Genomic DNA, 19,251 nt, shown 5'->3' with positions numbered 1-19,251 from the left:
CCATTCAGTACCTTTCCGTGCGAGGGTTTCTGCCAGTTCCACAGATTGAAACAGAGTCTTCAGTTCCTCCGCAGCCGCTATGAAGGTAGAGCCATTGTCTGACAGTAACAATTTCGAGGTGAACTGCACGAGAAACGGCACAAGTGAACAGACATATGTACACTTTACGTTCACCACTTGGTGTCCGTACGAATAGTGCCCCAGTAAAATCAACCCCAGTTACTTGGAAGGGATCTGTTTGGTTGACTCTCGACTTCACGAGTGGAGGTGGTTCTGGCATGGCATAGGGTTTCCCAGATGTTTTTCTGCAGATGACACATTTCCTTAATATGGTCTTGATACGCTGACGAGCTGATGGAATCCAGTATGTCTGCCATACAATTGCAAGGGTTGCATTAACTCCACTGTGAAAGTTTGTTTTGTGAGCATTCCTGATGACAAGCTCTGTGAAGTAGTGATGAGAAGGGAGAAGATATGGGAATCTTGCTAGTTCTGCAAGGGGTGCATTATGTATGTGCCCACCACATGCAGAACTTCTAGCCGATGCCACGTTGGCCATTGTGAAGGTGAGCTTAGCCATGACCGTCCATGGGTCCACTGGGTGGAATTATGTAGTTGGTCATATGTGATGCCCCTGGTGAGAAGGTCTGCTGGATTATCCACCGATGGACAATACCTCCACGTGGTTGAGACGGAGCATATCTCAGCTACTCGATTGCTGACAAAGGGTTTCAGCTTTTTCTCACTGAATATCCATGAGAGGACAATTTGACTGTCGGACCATAGGACAAGATTAGTGATGGTGTTGAGTGATGTTTTAACAAATGAGCACAACCGTGCAGCAACAACAGCTGCCATCAATTCTAGCCTTGGCAAAGAATGCTTCTTAAGCGGCGCAGCTCTAGACTTGGACATTACTAGTGTGCAATTGGTCCCTTGTTGCAGATATACAGCTGCACCATATGCCCGAGGGCTGCCATCCACGAAAATGTGCAAGGTTGGCTCCGATGTTGTTGGTGAGGAGGCGCACTGTCTAGGAAATGGTAGTGCTGTGGCTTGTACTATATCACGGGAGATTTGATTCCATGTTTTATTAAGTTCCTCACTCAGATTGGTATCCCAATTGATGTGTTGTTGCCATAGAGTTTGAAGGAAAAATTTAGCAGAGATGGTCACGGGTGAGATAAGTCCCAAAGGGTCAAAGATTGTAGAAGCCCATTTTAGTATGTCTCGTTTGGTTGTTGTAGTGGTGAGTGAAGCAATAGGCTTGGGGGACGAGTAGATTAAATCTGAATGGGTGTCCCACCACAAGCCAAGGACGTTTACTGGATTGTTTGTTTCGGCAGCCTGGTGTTGTTTGGCAGTGTTCATCAGCTGGGTATTGTTGGAGGCCCAGGATCGCAGATTGAAGTTGGCAGTATTTAAGATTGATCTTGATTGTACAAAGTAATCTAAAGAAGCAGTTTCTGTCTAGCAGCCAGAGACTACATTGTCGACATATAGGTTACGAAGAAGATCCTGAGAGATACTTGAACCATTACGAGTCAAATGATAGGTAAGTGTGGCCTGCAGCATAAATGGAGAGCAGGTGGCCCCGAACAACACAACCCGGAATCTAAAGGCAATGAGGGGACTGCTTACATCACACGGATCCGAGAGCCACAGAAAACGAGTAAAATCGCTGTCTTCTTCGTCCAAGTGGACATGTAGAAAAGCTTTTTCTATGTCCGATGAGAAGGCAACATTGTGCTGTCGGAATCTAACAAGAATGGAACAGAGATCATTGACAGATGGTGGACCGGGATGTAAACAGTCATTCAAGCTAGGTGAATCTGCAGATGGTTTACAACTGCAGTCGAAAACAATGCGAATTGGGGTTGTTGAAGATTCTTTATGGATAGGATGATGTGGGATGTAATGGACAGATCCTCTTTCACAGTTATCGTTTACTCTCTCAATGAATCCTCTAGTCCCTTGTTCCTTGATGATGGCATCATACATCCTTAGAAGTTTTGGTGTCTTTGCCAGCCGATAAACCATGGATCTGGTTCTTCTGTAACAAACAGTGTAGTTGGAGGGAAGGGGAGGATGGGAATCCTTCCAAGGAAACTTGAGGCTATAGGCCCCGTCTGGTTGTACTGTTATCTTGGTGGCCATATACTTATGTAAAAAATCAGCATCTGATGTCTCCGTAATGCATGTAGTTCCTGTGGACTCCATATTCCAGAACCTGCTGGGTGTAGCACCCTCTGTAGTGCAGGACAAAATGGACACATGAAGACTGGTTGTGTCAGCCAGTTGTGGTGAAGGAAGTGGGCCAGAGAGTAAGTACCCCAATCTGGATTGGACAGCAGTTGGTCCATCACCACATACCACATGCATATGGTCCTGGATGAATTGCCAATAATAATCTGCACCTACAAGTACTGATACATGAAAATTCTCATCACTAGTGATTGGATGAGCCAATGTAACGTAAGTCCTCGGAGATAGGGAAATCGATCAAGATGGGTTCGAATGGAGTTTCAAACAGGTGCAGTTAGCTTGGGTACGATCAGGACTGAGATAGGTATCTGGCCACCATTCAATGTATGAATGGAGATTGATGTCACAGCAAACCTAGTAGGCATGGAGACCTGTGCCCCAAATGATGACACTGTGATGAGCTCATGACGGGTTGGTGTCAGTTGCAGCATGTTAGCTAACTCTTGAGTAATGAATGAGCATTGGGCCCCTTCATCAAAGAGAATGTGGCCTTCAATGGTAGTTGAGTCTCCTGATATGTCCGCAATGGCAGTTTTAAGGAGGCAAACACTAGTATGAAGTGCGGACAATGGTTACAGCATCAAACTCGATACACGAAGGATACCGACCGTAGAACAATACAGCGACAACGTGTTCACACTATTCTTAATGACGCACTACATACACATGAGCAATATTAATTACAAACCCACAATACAATGTTACATACATACTAAGTAAGTCAAGTCTTCAGGACAAATACAAGCATGTACCCTCCGTACACCCCATTTATGTATTCCGTAAACGCTAATGCTAAATCCGGAAATGTTTATTATAAACAAATTTGACAGGAAAAAAATAGTTCACAATTAGTCAGCACTTGGCAATGTGAAGAGGGGGAGAAAAGCACACTTCTTGCTATCCATATATACAGTGGGGAATCAAACACTGTGGAACATTACACAGCACCCAGACAGCCACATGGAGACTAATCTAACAAAAAAAAAAAAAACAGTATGGAATATAGAGTAGAACAAGTTTAACACTTACTTTGTTCCAGAAGGGAGCCAAAACAGATGACGTAAAGTCTTCAGGTCCACACTTGGTGATCATGATGGAAAAGTAGAAACCAACTTGCTATTCACTGACATTAGCAGAATAGCACACACCACAATCAAATCTATTTAAACAACAGTATGGAATATAGAGTAGAACAAGTTTAACACTCACTTGTTCCAGAAGGGAGACAAAAGAGATGATGTAAAGTCTTCAGGTCCACAATACACTTGGTGATGGAAAAGTAGAAACCAACTTGCTATTCACTGACATTAGCAGAATAGCACACACCACAATCAAATCTATTTTAAAAACTGTATGGAATATAGAGTAGAACAAGTTTAAAACTCACTTGTTCCAGAAGGGAGACAAAACAGATGATGTAAAGTCTTCAGGTCCACACTTGGTGATGGAAAAGTAGAAACCAACTTGCTATTCACTGACATTAGCAGAACAGCACACACCACAATCAAATCTATTTTAAAAACAGTATGGAATATAGAGTAGAACAAGTTTAAAACTCACTTGTTCCAGAAGGGAGACAAAACAGATGATGTAAAATCTTCAGGTCCACACTTGGTGATGGAAAAGTAGAAACCAACTTGCTATTCACTGACATTAGCAGAATAGCACACATCACAATCAAATCTATTTTAAAAACAGTATGGAATATAGAGTAGAACAAGTTTAAAACTCACTTGTTCCAGAAGGGAGACAAAACAGATGATGTAAAATCTTCAAGTCCACACTTGGTGATGGAAAGTAGAAACCAACTTGCTATTCACTGACATTAGCAGAATAGCACACACCACAATCAAATCTATTTTAAAAACAGTATGGAATATAGAGTAGAACAAGTTTAACACTTACTTTGTTCCAGAAGGGAGACAAAACAGATGACATAAACGATATCAGTTCCTGCAACAACGGAAATCCGCTTATACTCCGTGGCAATAGCCAATCCGTGCAATCACGTACTGATTTCGCTGCCTGTATATGCACGGAAATCCGTGCAGTACACGTCCTGGAGCACATTTTTTCATGTGTTTTCTCATTGTACATTGTCTTCACTTGAACAGCTTCTACATTCCTCCTACCAATACATAGTTGCATTTACGAAGCACTTAAACAGTTTGACTACAAACTTACAGTTCATGAAGTAACTGCAAGCTGGTTACTTCACAACTTGAACATTGACTGGCCTCCTGAATTCTTGTTTCAAGCTGCCGAGTAGCACAAGGTAGTAACACAGTAGAGGTCATGTAAACAAAGTGGCTTACAGCATCTTTAGACGTGTTTTGTCATGATTAGTCTCATGCAGTATATCACATCGCTCCTATAATACAGTATGAAAACAAATATATTACCTTATACAGACAACGTACCACTTTCCATCATAAAGTAGATTGGTATCTTATTTTCCTGTGTTCCTGTACGACTTCTAATGGTTAACCAGCTAGAGTACACAAGTACCAGGTAAAGGAATTCACATCTACCATGTTACAATTAGAAGAAAATATAATAACTGCAACCATATAGTGGGATTTTTTGAGGGGGAAATATATTGCAAATCGCCACCATCCAAAATTTCAAGAGGGAAAAATTTCACTTCTACAGGATGCACTAATACTTGTACAATGCTATTTTGATCAAGCTGTGAATTTCAAGGGGAAATTTTTTCTTTGCAGACAGCTGCCAATCCACAAAATCTCCCTCCTCAATAAAAACCTGCTATACAGATATGCATATACATACCTTCTGCATGTAGGTATCCTAAAGTACAAAGATCCCTATAATTGCGTAAAACAAGAAGTGTCTCAACAATACAAATCTCCAATTAACCTGTGTTATAGCATCCCAGCTGTAGCTACATGCAGCCACTCCGACAAAGTACCCTGAAATAATACACTGAAGGTACAGCCAGCAACGGACCATTGGGTTAACATCTCTACAGCAACCTGGGTATATAAACATGTACTGGGTAAAGTCCATTACATAGAATAGAGCAACTAATATAGTTCCAAACAAAAATAACCCTGAATTCTTCTGGCTCTTGCTAATAATATAAGTAACAACATTCATCAGTAAAAATACATAATTCATATCCCATATATAACTTATAGTAACTTGCAATAGTAGTTCAACAGATGCTGCTACTACTGTATGAGGAAATGAAGATGCCAAGAATGGAAACTAAAGTACAAAGTAGGCCAGAACTCATACTGACAGTTTCAAGAGAACATGCATACATCAACAACACTTACAACATAAAGCAAATATTACTGTACAATAGAAACTTAGATATATTACCAACAGACCTGTAGTATGTCTAATAGCCGGAGCTGAGGAGGCATCAGTGAGATGAAAACATTCTCCGAAAACATCCAACTAGTAGCCTTTTGCTTTTAGAATGTAATATCTCAACAGAATACTATCCGTGTCATCTAACTTCATCTGCCAGTAACGTAGTTCTACAAAACAGAAATAACACAAATAAAAATGAGGTTGCTTCAATGGTAGTTATGCCACTAGCATTATGCAAAAGAATTGGTATCCTTGAACAGTGTTTAGAATACTGCAAAAGACTGAGATACTCCAATAAAGCAGTCACCTAACTTCAACTCCAATAGAGCAGTCAAGTTTGTTCCTCCTAAAATAAGGTTGAATAAAATATAAAATCTTTTCCACAAAGGGTATTCTGTACTTAATTCCTGGGTGTGGGAGCTGAACTTTAAAAAGAGTAAACTGCTAGTCTGGTATATTGCAGACCCTATCTGTTGGGATTTATTGATGTGCGCAGTAAAACAACTGCAATTTCCCAAACTACATACATACTCGACTCTCCAGGCCAAATCTCCCAAAACATAATTTCTTCGCCAATTTATACTGCCTTTTCCTATGTACATTCCTGAGGTAACACAACATGCACAATACACAATATGTCTCAGTGCACCCTGGCTGCTAGTAAAACTAATTGCGGTCTGAGTCAGAGTAGGTTCAAACCGGCGCCTGCCGCCATGACGGATGCAGATAAAATAGGGCATTGCAATATAGTTTTGCAGTACAGGCAGCTACTTCAGTACAGCACTCATATGATATCACTCTATCGTTGTCCATTTTATGTGGCCAGTCACTCTTCACCGCTAACCCAGCACAGCCGGCTCTGCTCGCCGCCGGCCAATGCCGTATAATAAGAACTAGCGACACGGTCGCCTTATTACAACCCTAATGTGCCTTGCTCCTCTTTGCAATTTATTTCGCCACACAAGACGTTTTCCTTCGGCGTAGCACTGTCTTAAATTTTGTTTCCATGGTACCCCCATTCCAAAACTTTACAACTGTGGGTATTCGATGATCACGTGCGCTGGCAAGCCGCTAGGATGCGAAGCAAGCTGAGAAGGGATTTCTGACCACCTATCTGATTGATCGAGTAAAGTTTAACAGTACCCTAATGTTGAGGTATAATCAGTAGCTAGACTTGTTTTGTTCGTTGCTGTATCGTGATTATGTTTTCCCGTTTTCTTACTGTGTTTTGTAGTGTTTTGTACACATGTGGTGGTTGTGTTTGCAAGTGGTAGGGGCCTTGTCGCCTTATTTCTCTACACTAGTGATGTCCAACGAAAATCTCGCACCTATGGCACACCATATCAGAACAATTTAATGTATTTTAATGTCATTCAGCTATAGTATGAAAATGTACTGTTTGTTCAATTAGAATTTTTTTTTTAAAACTGATTCTTCAAAAACCTGTTAATTTTAGCAACTTTTATATGCTCACCTATATAGCACGTATATCATATAGGGGGTGGGAGAGTGTGGAGGGGAGGGGTGGTGGGCCACCCACGCACAAGAAATGGTTGACAGTGAAAAAACAGTCTATAAGTATCATGCAACTGTTTAAATATATACGTTCTTTGATATTGTATATGCATTAGTTTGCCAGTGATAGTTATAAACGGCGAACAGAATGTAATGAATTGCCCACCCACACCCAATTTGCGCCTTCGTTAAAATGGCCTTGCTCAAAGACGATTAAATGTCTCATTTTTCGTGGTGGATCTAGCAATGGTTTTACTATGATAGTGGTAGGGTGACCAATTTATTTTTTGGGCTGAGGACCTCAAAGATTTCTCCAGCCATGAAAGTACTAGCTAACCCGGTGCTAGCTAATGCTGGTTTTTATGCACAGACCATATCCATGCACAGATGCAACACAGTACATGGATATATGCAATAAAACTAGCCATGCCTTCGATTTTCACTCATATGCATGATTAAGAATTTCACCTTGGTGGAAGGAAAGTGCAGATCTTCATGAAACTTGTGCTGTGCACTAAGCGATACCTAAATCCTATGCCATTTATTGAAGGTTTGTTGGCGTTTCTTCTGCTGGCTGATAGGTCACATAAAATTCAAAATTCATATTTTCCGGCATTTTGGCTAAGAAGGGTAGCTTGGTACCAAATCGACAACTACAATCTTATTTATTTCTGCAGTGCATGGGTTTGAACCAACTAAGGACCTGGAATTCATACACCAAGTATGAGAGAATACGTGCACTTAATGTGGAGCATGTGCAATTTTGTTTAATCACGTGTGAAAAAGAATCGCGATTCCTGTCACATAAAGAGAGATTCTGTTAGATGGTAAGTATAATAAATTTTACTATACCTAGCATGTTGAAATGGTTTGGGAGTAATTTGGTGAAAGTTGATTTTTTTGATTGCGGACCCTAATTACATAAGTATAGCTGTAGGTGTAGACTGCTTGTGTTGCTTCATTACTAAATTCTGAACAGAAACGATGGGCAATTCCCATTTTAATGTAATAGCCAGCACAAGAAGCCATTGGCATGCTACCCACAAATCAACACCTAAGTTAGGGCATGAAAGAGGACAAAAGGTATGTCCATGCATGCTTGGTAGCTGCTGCATTTGGAGAAAGGCATGCCTTAGGCCTAAGTGATGTTGAACAGTGAAGAATCAAGTAGGTGCCCTGGTATCCCTCAAAGTTATTTAGAAATGTAGTTAAGAGAGGACATATGTGGTAAAAGTGCTAGTGGAGGGGGGAGGGGAACAATGGAGCACAAAAGTAAATGAAGATTTTGTAATAAAGTTTGTTTGATGTACTTACGGGTAGATAAGGAGTTATTCTTACGAGTGTGTGAAGGGTATTCTTGTTGATGTAAGCAGAAAATCAAGCAACTACCATATAACAAGTTATTTTATTGTTTATGGATATTTCAAATAATCTTTTCTCTTTGAAAGTAAGTTCCCAACTCTTTTGTTCTTAAAATTCCTACAACTTTCCTTTATATGAAGTTCCAGTGTTTTAGTTTAGGTTCATAATTATTGTTTGAATTTTGCCTTGCACATGACTGCAACAGTTAGTGCTATCATTATTTTAAGTCATTAGTCAGTAAGCTGATGATGCAGAATAGTGGCTGCTGAAATTGATACCTTCTGTGGTGATTCTCCACTACAATTGAGCTGGCCACTATGAAAATTTACTCCACCAGAGACTCCCTTAGACTCTGTACAGTGCTTAGGGGTTGGGATTATGTTAGCATGCATGCAGAGGTGATTATAATTTTTCAGCACTGATCTTACAAATGTCAGATCAACCTTACAGTATCTGACATGTTACTCAAACAACAACACTACTTGCCTCAAAATACTTGTTTACACTATGGTTTGCAGTGGTCCCACCTGGTTAGTGAATCTCCTAGCAACAGAACATTGTTATTACAGTATGTCAGCTAGAGTAACTATGCAGGTGAGAACCACAGCCTACACCCAAGATTCCCTACCATGACAAATGTCAGATGAAACAAGGAAATGGGTGGCAATTGTAACTGGCCAATGGTTGACTGTCTCTTGTTGAATGTATTTATCTCCGAACTGGTAAGCATGTGCACACTGAACCAAAGAAAGAATGATACTGAAACGTTGAATGAGTGTATGAATGAGCTGTACTATAGTACAACTATCACAATTGACATTAACTACGACTATAATAGTGTCATGATATTACTAGCAGTTTTTAAGTGTAAAGTAGGTGTAACCATGCACTCAGGGTGATGCAAAATGCTTTCAACAGTCTTTGTGGAGCTTACCACTTTTCTAATGGCTATAGCTAACTAACTGATATCGATGCCTTTGGCCAATCATGACCTGACCATAGTTTACACCACCATGGACTAGTGCTCTGCAATATATCGGTAATACAGTTTATCGTGATAAATTATCATAACCAATTATCCTACTGTGACATCATTTGATAACCAATATATAAAAATACCACTGTACGTAGGATTACTTTTAACCCAGCCTTTGGTGTTTAATTATCTAATTTGTTGATAGTTTAGCAGACACACCCTGAACAAAAACTTGAGGTTGTCACATTAAAACACATGTTTACTTGTATTAAACTATAAATCTTTTGGTTTTTGGGATGATACGCTTCATACTAGCCTCAAGAAATAATGCAATAGTTACAATAACAAGCTAACTATATATCGATATACTGTGATATTTTCCTGTTACTAATACCGTGTATTCAAATTTCAATACCGCTGAGTTCTATCACCTAAGTGGCTTTTAGAATTAGCATATATTTGTACTTTGTTAAAAGTGTAATTGGCAGAATATAAGCTAGCTAAATGGCCACGTTGCTTGCTAGTGATTAATGGCTGGGGTGTATGTTTACTCACAGAATTCATAATTTTTTGTCATAATGTAATTGTTCTAGTGCCATGTTTTTTGTAGATGCAGGATCACAAGTTCACAAAGTGTACTAATAATCTACATTACAAAGTACAAATACAATAATGTGCTAAACCAGATGCCTGTTAATATTGACTATCCCTCAGTGTTTCTTTTATCCTACATGTCCATCCTATCCTTATAGGACAGGGTGAAAAACATATACTACAACTGTCCAGGGGCGGAGGAAGTAGTTGATATGAGGGGGGGCTGGGCTGAACCAGACTTAGTCTCTGGTTTGGTATGGTGAGACAAAAAAAAAAAGGTCGCAACCAGCTGACAATAGCTGCCCACCTCACCAGCTACGCATTCATAGCTGATAAACTACATAAAAATCCTTACATAGCTCGCTACACACTGCTCCAATACTGTGACTGCTTTATTAGAGTGACTACTCTATTAGAGTATCTCTATCTTTATCACGGTATTCAGCCCCACTCCAAGAAGGATAACTTCGGCTTGGTATCATTCTGAGGGGGGGCTTTAGCCCCCTAGCCCCCCCTTTCCGCCGCCTATGCAACTGTCTAGTGTCTGCTGTCTGCTATATGGATATTATGTAATATCATACTGCATTAGGGTTCACTATTCCAATATTCTTTATTCACAATTATCAATAATATTGTTTTTCAGTATGTGCGATTAGTATGTATGAACATAGATTATCAAGAGAGGGGATAGAAACTAATTTTTATGGGCGCACTCCTCACCTAAAGTTCCATTTACAACTTTTGTATATTCTTGTAAAAGTTTGTAGAGAAAAGTTGTTTTCTTTGGGGTGTACAATTACAAGCACAAGGCGACTTAGTAACTCTAAGCAGAGCTGCCTAATCATTGTTATTGAGAAGTAAGCTGTGCCTCCAATTTGTACTTCAAAGGGCATGAATCGTTTTGAAGTTGAACATGTTTTGCCACTTTTAGTCATATCAACAAAGGACTTTATCATCGAAGTTTTAGGGTGTGTGAAATTTATCAGTGAATGGTTACATTTGTCAAGAATTATCCAATTCCATTCCTGTCGCTGGTAAGGTGTACCACAAGCTTGTTGGCTGGTGTAGGTGAGGAGTACACAAGAGAATAAAACTCAACCAGGCAATGGAATGCCTAGATATGCAAGTGAGCATTACCAGAGAGTACTCAAACCATTTTGTGCCACTAGTTAGTAATAAAGAATCACGTAAGGCTGATTTTTACAACAAATTTTAATGAATCACATGATAGTTTTCTATCCCCTATCTTGATAATCTATGGCATGATATATCAATAATCCTTTTATACAGTATATATGCCTCCTTAGTTCCTTAGTACAATACAGAATCAATATGATTTGCTCACTTACAGAGATGTATGTGATATCAAGAATTTTTATATATGGTACACCTGATATTATATCTTTCCTTTGAAATGAATATTCCAGTACTCAAAAATGGTATTCAAATATTTGAATAGTCACTGAAAATTCGAATAATAGAATATTCCTACACTGCATACATCATGGCCTAAATACATGTACTATGTCCCATTTTTGCCATACGTATATATGGAATAAAAATGTTATCATGTCAATGGCTTTTGTATGCTAGCTATCATACAGTGTGGTAGTACTGTGTATAAGACATCATGAAGGTTTACACTTTTTCACAAAAATATTGACCAGATACCAGCCTCTGTACCGTAATTGGACCTTGCAGTATTGCTTAGGTTATAACCAGCCCTCAATATGACCTGAAATGCTTCCAATGGATTTATTTATTTTTTTAATTAGCAGTGGAATTTTCTACTGACTGACTTACTGCCTGATTGATACCTTCAGACAAGTGTAACTCAACAACAGCTAAGGTTACAGCCTTAATTTTTCACTATCTGATGTTATTTCAGCTTGATAGGTGCCTTTTAGTATAACACTGCATGCTTCATGGACTTACCTGTGTCCTCCATTTATATTTGCCGACAGTGCATACAAGATGTCAATTCATGGTAGCACCACATGATGGTTTCCTTATGTTTGTAACAGGAATTGTCTGAGTTTCATTTTGATTGGATCGATTACAGAAGTCCTTCTCGTAGTGTACGTTCTTCATTCATAATTTTGTAACTCGAATAATGGATGGCTGAAAATGAAGTGTAATGGCCACTGGCTTCATTGTTTTGATAACTGATGGTTGAGAGAGGCGTTCAGATGAAAACAATATGGTTGGCTTTCTATTAATGCAGTATGCGTGGGTTCACCTATGTTACAAAAAGTAAACAAATAAGTACAAGGAAAGTTTGGACTTGAACTTTGATTAGGGATCAAAGAAAAAAGCATTGAAACAAGATAGGTTGCCTATGCTTGAGACATATGGATATTTAATCCCTAATTCAGTCATGGGTAGCTATACACTGAATGAACTAGGAATCAAATGTACAGTAGTATATCAAGTGCAGGCTTTTTACTACTTTTTATTTTTATTTGATCCCTATTCGGAATAATAATTCCTCATACTTGTCATGTTAGTCCTATATGGGACCAAACGGATAGGATGGACAATGGAACCACAGACAAGGGTTCTGATTATTGAGGCTTCGTTATGTGTGAGATGTCCTGATTTCAGGGATTTAATTGTGTGTACTGTAATAGAAATGGGACCATGTACAAGTGTCCTGACTATTGAGGTGTTCTTATTCAGTGAGGTGTCTTGATTTCAGGGTTCTTTAAGAATACTGATGGCTGCAAGACATTGCTCGCTCGAAAATATAAGAATCTGCCAGCAGAACTTTTTGCAAATTGATATTCGATTTGCAAATTTCTCAAACATTTGGACCTCACACATAACCTGCTGTATGTTAATATTACAGAGATCTCTGTGGATTTGTTATCGTAGACTCCTAAGGATATCCACCCAGTCCCATATGGGATAAAAAGGATGGGATGGACAAGTAGGATTGAGGGCAATCCTACAGATGTCCACCCAGTCCCATATGGGACCAAAAATATAGGAAAGACAAATAGGATTGAGTTGTATTGGTGGGACATATGGGACATTCCTAAGGATGTCCACCCATGCAGCAGTCCTATATGGGAACAAAAGGATAGGACAGACAAGTAGGATTGAGCTGTATTGGTGGGACCAATGGGACAATCCTGAGGATGTCCACTCAGTCCTATATGGGAACAAAAGGATAGGACAGACAAGTAGGATTGAGCTGTATTGGTGAGACATATGGGACAGTCCTTAGGATGTCCACTATATCCTATATGGGACCAAAAGGATAGGATGGACACTAAGCTGTATTGGTGGGACAAATGGGACAGTCCTAAGGATGTTCATACTATCCTATATGGAACCAAAAGAATTGATTGGATGGACAATGGAACACAAGAAACAGTCCTAAGGATGTCCATGCTGTCCTACATGAGACCAAAAGGATTGATTTGATGGACAAGGGAACACATGGGACAGTTCTAAGGATGTCTAACCACACTGTTAAAATGAAGAGTAACCACAACTCTCAAGGAGTTCCCAGTGTAGGGAGGATTTAACACCCCTGGAGAGTAACCATTACTCTAAATGAGTAACTGGGGAGTACCACATGCTCTGAAGGTGATGTTGCTTACTCTTCAGAGTAATGGTTATTCTCTTCAGAGTGTTGGTTACTCTCCATGGGGTGTTAAATCCTCCCTACACTGGGAACTCTCAGAGTGGTGGTAACTCTTTATTTTTAACAGTGCAGGGATAGGACACACAAGTAGGATCGAGTTGTAATGATGGGACATGTGGGACATTTCTTAGGATGTCCACACTGTCCTCCTACAGGAACAGTGGGACATCCTACTCAGGACAATGGAAATCCGACGGCAAACTTGGACATGAGTGTTATTAAGGAGTATTAAGCACCTAAATAATGAAAACTTTTGATTATTGTGGTTTTAGCTAATTAATTATTTGGCACTCGTGCTATTGAGCTTGAGTCTGATGCAGTAGTGTGAACAAGAGCCAACCCGAGTTCAATATCCCGAATTGAAAACATCCTGGCTAACCCGGGATAGTGTGAACGGGGGTGTTAGACACTTGTTATAATTTAAAAATCATATTTGAGGTCAATAAATACCTTTGCTATTAGGGCTGAGCGATACTACCGTTTTAGCGATATATCGCGATATTTTGAAAGTATCGATATCGCGACATTTTGTTATTAACTATCGTGATACCATGCCTGTACATTACTGTCATTAAAATCCATTTGTTATGCTGTACTAGGCTCAAGAATCCTTGTAAGTCATAACCTGGTTACCCCTGCAGAGAGGTGTGAACACCATAACATAACTTCAAAGCATGTGTTACAATAACTGTTACTGTAAACAAGGTTGACAGTGGCTAGTTTGATGCTACTTTTGAAGACTTCCTGCAGGAATACTGAGCAATACACTATGTGGCACCAGCTATGATTGACATATTTGTAAGTATCGTGAACTTTTCAGTATCGTGAATAGTGGCTTTAGTATCGATCATGATACTAAAATGGCAGTATCGCTCAGCCTTATTTGCTATGCCTTTGTAATTGAGATGTCACCTCAGGTTTTAAATCCTCAAAGACACCTATTGCAAGTGTCTATTACCTGTGAGGTGTCCTGATTTAAGGGGTCTAAATGTGTGTATGCTAATACAATTGGGACCACAGACAAGTGTCCTAGGCATCTTTATTAGTGTGGTGTCCTAGTATGTACATGTGTGTACAAACACAAATGACACCAAGGACAAGTGTCCTGCTTTCAGTGATCTAAATGTGTGGACAGTTATACAAATGGGACCACAGACAAGTGTCCTGATTATCAAGATGTCCTTATTAGTGAGGTGTCCTGATTTCAGTGGTCTAAATGTGCGTGCACCAATACAAATGGAACCACAGACAAGGGTTCTGATTATTGAGGCTTCGTTATGTGTGAGATGTCCTGATTTCAGGGGTTTAATTGTGTGTACTGTAATAGAAATGAGACCATGTACAAGTGTCCTGACTATTGAGGTGTTCTTATTCAGTGAGGTGTCTTGATTTCAGGGTTCTGTAAGAATACTGATGGCTTATAGGCAAGACATTGCTCGCTCGAAAATATAAGAATCTGCCAGCAGAACTTTTTGCAAATTGAACTTCGGCTTGCAAATTTCTCAAACATTTGGACCTCACACATAACCTGCTGTATGTTAATATTACAGGAATCTCTGTGGATTTGTTATTGCAGACTGTTCCATGTTCGATATAAGAAGCCCTAAGTTTTCAATTTTTGTATAAACATGAACCACAATGATCTTGTAATATAATTAGGCCATAATGGGTCACATTCATTAGCATAATTACAAACCTAGCAATGGAAAATGGAACAATGGTGTTAGCGCACATATTTTTCAAGTTGTAGACAACACAAACAATGAACGTCATTGACAAGTAGAGGTGGTTTGCTCATTTGTGTGGATGGAATATGGTGATTACAGTGAGAGAACATGATTACAATGAGAGGAAGGTACAAGAACAAGTTTCATGTTTACATCATAACCAATTATTTTTACAGGCATATATGTACCATCTTAGCCACCTAAGATCCTAAAATGAACTGTCAAGTGACTGGTATTATGCGTTTATACATTTCTCCATGGATGTCTGCCATTTAATCTATACCATGCCATATTTTGTTATTTTGCCCTGATTTCTGTTAACATTTGTATTTATGTAATGACCTACTGACCTTATACTGTTAAGATTTTCACTTATGAAACAACTACGTAGTCAAGTTGAAGTGGCATAAATGAATTTATGAAAAAAAACTTCCAGTTCAAGTTTAGCAGCTGCATTAACAGCTGTGATGCTAGCAATATGCATACTCAGTACCTTATCAGTTTGTGCTCTGCATATGGCAACCCTGGACAGCTCCCCATGCATATTTTGTTTAAGTCACAAGTTAATGCAAAAACAATTGTGGCAAATACAGCAGCATTTTTCACGCTCTACAAGATGCTGTAGTTAATATTCGAGTTTTTAAAAGTGCTAAAACCATAGATGAGACTACATGATTGTGTCAGGTACCACCGTACAATTGTTGTCAGGACTGTACAACCCCTGTCAGATGGGCAGCTGCCAGTATTAGTCTCGTCCTCGCAGATCCGTTCTCCAGGGTGGCGCTTATAATCTCTAATCGATTTCGGAGGGGGCGCTTATAATCAATAAGCACCACCCCGGAGAATGCACCCAGTTCTCGCATTGTCATCCGGGTACTTAAGGGGGAATCTCCAAACTGATTTTGGTACGCTTAACGTCATAGTGACGCTAACTTCAGACCCCCCCTTAGGCCAAATAAATTCTCTGTTTCCCGTCCTCCGCCCGCATCTAGTTACTATCAGTAGGCATTCCAGACCGATTTTAAAATTTTGGAAAAACGGGCTTTTTATATGCTCAATAGATAGAGTATTGATTGTCGATCTCAGAAATATATAGTTTGTTGGGTTGGAATTAGCTACTTTGGCATGCACAGTGCTTAAAAACTGAAAAAAGGTACATTTTTTCTCCAGGGCTCCCCATACATTTTACAAGGAAAAATGGCACAATTGAATCAGGAAGCCATCTAGCAATTTTGACTATCTTGAAACTGCAGTTGCTCCTAGCTGCAAATTTGTACATGTAATGAGAGTAACTTCAGGTCTTATTGGATCTCAGCGATCTTTGTATGCTTTGTGGTGAGCAAATATGTTTCACCTACTGCACACTTCTCAATACAGTGGTGTATACCCCCATAGGTAGGGTCCGCAATCCGAAAAATCCACTTTCACAAATCAATCCCCCTACCATTGTGGGATGTTCATTGTAGTATCCCATTGCTAGATCCACCATGAAACCGGAGGCATGATTGTTGTCTTCACAGAACTATCGATTTTAGTATTTCGTGAGATGCAAAAATATTTTTTTAAATTTCGTGCTCCACACAAAGAACAGGATAGAACTTGCTGCTTAGCTAGGTATTATCTAGAGTTAATGTAGTTAAAAAGTACGCACAGTAATAAGCAAATGATTCACTGGGTTACCAGCACAGGGTTGCTTTCTCTCAAAAAGCAGAAAACAAAACACGAATTTTCAAATTCAAACTGCCCTACCAGCCAAGATAAGAAAAGCCAACTCTTCCTCATAGTGATGTGATAAGGTTGGATGCATAGTCTGTCTATGCTGTTAGTCTGGAAAGGATCTGAGACTTCTCACCATCTGGGTGAAGAACGTCAAAATTTTCGTGCGTCATTTCAAGGGATTCTCTCAATGGTACCAAAGTCTTTCCAGTACTTCTGATGCCACAATGGTCACTTAATTTTGTTTAGAATGATGATAAATGATGGATCAAAACGTTTGGTAGTAGTAGTAGTTGGTGTTTCTGTGATTTCATATGATGCAGTATACCGGCAGCTCACCAGGAGCTCCACCCAGCTCGAATCAAAAATGAAAGATTTTGTGCATTTTTCGGTTTGTTTTGGGATGTTTTGAAGCATAACGGTGATGTAGGGTGATCTAGTCAAGAGTATTACATCACGCTTTGCCATCTATCCAGCTCCCTGAGTATTTCAAGCCTACTTCATATCCAACTAGATTGCATCACCAATACAGATATATAATTCCTCCAACTAGAACACTTGCTTACCAACAGAGTTACTTTCCAAGAACTATCAAGCAATGGAATAACCTCCCTAATCACATCATCGATACAGAGTCACTAGAACAGTTTAATAATTGTATTTTTGGACTAGATTTGTTGTAATTAACCCCCTTTTTGTTTTGAGGGTCCCCCCCCCTCCTGGATGTAACCAGCACTGAGTGCTGTCTTTCCAGTATCTAATCATAATCATAATCATAAGATTTGAAGCTGCTGTGGAGCATGAGAGGTGAAGTCAAATTTGGACGATTTTGCTGCCTCCCTTGATGCATAGCTTAGAGCGAGGCGTGGACGAGGGCGTGGAAGCTGTGGATGAAATAATAATTGATAACCGCTATTACCAAACGTTCAGGGACATCTTTTGCCATAGTTTTAGTCTATAATTGATGATTGTTGTGGCTGCAGAAGCGATGGAAATGGCTAGAAAGCGTGACACAATTCTTTGATGGCGCAAAAAATTTTGACGCTTGTCACCCAGATGGTGAGAAGTCTCAGATCTTTTCCAAACTAACAGCGTAGACAGACTATGCACCCAACCGTATCGAAACACTATGAGGAATAGTTGGCTTCTCTTGCCCTGGGTGGTAGGGCAGTTTGAATTCGAAACTTCGTATTTCTTTGTCTGTTTTTTCAAAGAAAGCAACCCTGTGCCGGACACCCAGCAAATCATTTACTTATTTCTGTGCGTAGTTTTCAACTACAACAACTCTGGATACGATTTAGCTAAATAGCAAGTTTCATCCGGTCCTTTGTGTGGAGCACGAAATTTTAAAAATTAATCTTGCGTCTTGTGAGATACTGAAAATGATATTTCTGTGAAGACAACAATCGTACCTCCGGTTTCATGGTGGATCAAGCAATGGGATACTACAATGAACATCCCACAATGGTAGGGGGATTGATTTGTAGAAGTTGATTTTTCGGATTGCGGACCCTACCATAGGCAAGTGGCTATCTCAAGTTGGTAAAAACATCAAGTTAGCAACTTATAAAGTAAACAACTAAAGTGGAGGTGCCACAATGATGCAACAATACCTAAGGTGGAGTTGTGGTTTCAATTATGGCATTGTTATGCCGACTCTGAAGTGGTTTATACTTTTGAGCTGATGACACAGCCATCAGAAAATTGCTCTGGAGCTGAAAATCGCTAACCCGAACGAAGTAACTACGCACTTTAAAGTAAGCACCAGTGACTACCTTCCACCCGACAGTACGTTTTTTAAAGTTTTAAAGTATTCTACATACATTACAAGGTTTGAAAAGATTACAAAACAACACAGAACTTACTTATATGTAACGCGCACGATAAAACTAAGATTTTCATGATGATCAGCGTGTGGACAAACGCCACAGCGATTTTCATCCTCATTGGAGCTCGGACGACGGAACAATCCCAAGTTAAACACGAGTTGTCATTTTGTGCCAGGGTTCTATTGGGGAATATACGGAGAATTTTTTAATTAAAAAATCTCAGATACTGGTATGCCTACTATCAGTTCTAAATATTCCATTATTCCGTATTCTTCC

The 19,251-nt window shown here is 39.6% G+C and overlaps 3 protein-coding genes across 11 annotated transcripts; all 3 read right to left on the bottom strand.

Moving 5' to 3' along the window:
• Positions 1 to 4: 4 nt before the first annotated feature.
• LOC136264714 (uncharacterized) lies at positions 5 to 1,371 on the bottom strand. Its single transcript, XM_066059491.1, has 3 exons — positions 747 to 1,371; positions 169 to 492; positions 5 to 123 (listed from the first exon to the last, which is right to left on the bottom strand). The coding sequence occupies exons 1-3, from the start codon at positions 1,369 to 1,371 to the stop codon at positions 5 to 7; spliced, it is 1,068 nt and encodes a 355-aa protein (XP_065915563.1).
• A 99-nt stretch (positions 1,372 to 1,470) lies between these two features.
• LOC136264713 (uncharacterized) lies at positions 1,471 to 2,382 on the bottom strand. Its single transcript, XM_066059490.1, has one exon. The coding sequence runs from the start codon at positions 2,380 to 2,382 to the stop codon at positions 1,471 to 1,473; it is 912 nt and encodes a 303-aa protein (XP_065915562.1).
• Positions 2,383 to 3,057: 675 nt separating this feature from the next.
• Positions 3,058 to 5,885, bottom strand: LOC136263085 (uncharacterized). Of its 9 annotated transcripts, none has more exons than XM_066057555.1 (14): positions 5,619 to 5,885; positions 5,143 to 5,493; positions 5,056 to 5,090; positions 4,686 to 4,756; positions 4,581 to 4,636; positions 4,450 to 4,523; positions 4,279 to 4,393; positions 4,171 to 4,218; positions 3,999 to 4,120; positions 3,826 to 3,948; positions 3,653 to 3,775; positions 3,475 to 3,602; positions 3,295 to 3,424; positions 3,058 to 3,237 (listed from the first exon to the last, which is right to left on the bottom strand). In XM_066057555.1, exons 1-5 carry the CDS (start codon positions 5,682 to 5,684, stop codon positions 4,626 to 4,628), a joined length of 534 nt encoding a protein of 177 aa, XP_065913627.1. In that variant the 5' UTR covers positions 5,685 to 5,885; the 3' UTR covers positions 3,058 to 3,237; positions 3,295 to 3,424; positions 3,475 to 3,602; positions 3,653 to 3,775; positions 3,826 to 3,948; positions 3,999 to 4,120; positions 4,171 to 4,218; positions 4,279 to 4,393; positions 4,450 to 4,523; positions 4,581 to 4,625. The 9 variants fall into 9 exon arrangements, 8 of the variants coding, with proteins under 8 accessions (XP_065913627.1, XP_065913633.1, XP_065913629.1 ...); XM_066057561.1 differs by having other exon boundaries at positions 4,171 to 4,393; positions 5,143 to 5,258; positions 5,336 to 5,493; positions 5,619 to 5,878; XR_010704449.1 differs by having other exon boundaries at positions 4,171 to 4,393; positions 5,143 to 5,258; positions 5,619 to 5,847.
• Between the last annotated feature and the right edge of the window lie 13,366 nt (positions 5,886 to 19,251).

Source organism: Dysidea avara, chromosome 8, assembly GCF_963678975.1.
Source record: "Dysidea avara chromosome 8, odDysAvar1.4, whole genome shotgun sequence".
Taxonomy (NCBI): Eukaryota; Metazoa; Porifera; class Demospongiae; order Dictyoceratida; family Dysideidae; genus Dysidea; species Dysidea avara.
This window is presented reverse-complemented; position numbering and strand designations above follow the sequence as displayed.

Excerpts from the sequence above, each read along its gene's own strand:
- LOC136264714 (XM_066059491.1), bottom strand. The coding sequence starts at position 1,371 with ATGAACACTGCCAAACAACACCAGGCTGCCGAAACAAACAATCCAGTA. Across the intron at positions 493-746 it reads TGTCCTCTCATGGATATTCA|AACTAGCAAGATTCCCATAT; the intron begins GTGAGAAAAAGC and ends CACCCCTTGCAG. Across the intron at positions 124-168 it reads ACGGACACCAAGTGGTGAAC|TTCACCTCGAAATTGTTACT; the intron begins GTAAAGTGTACA and ends TTTCTCGTGCAG.
- LOC136264713 (XM_066059490.1), bottom strand. The coding sequence starts at position 2,382 with ATGCATGTGGTATGTGGTGATGGACCAACTGCTGTCCAATCCAGATTG.
- LOC136263085 (XM_066057557.1), bottom strand. The coding sequence starts at position 5,684 with ATGTTTTCGGAGAATGTTTTCATCTCACTGATGCCTCCTCAGCTCCGG. Across the intron at positions 5,494-5,618 it reads GGCTATTAGACATACTACAG|TTTCCATTCTTGGCATCTTC; the intron begins GTCTGTTGGTAA and ends TTTGTACTTTAG. Across the intron at positions 4,757-5,055 it reads AGGATACCTACATGCAGAAG|CTGGTTAACCATTAGAAGTC; the intron begins GTATGTATATGC and ends TGTGTACTCTAG.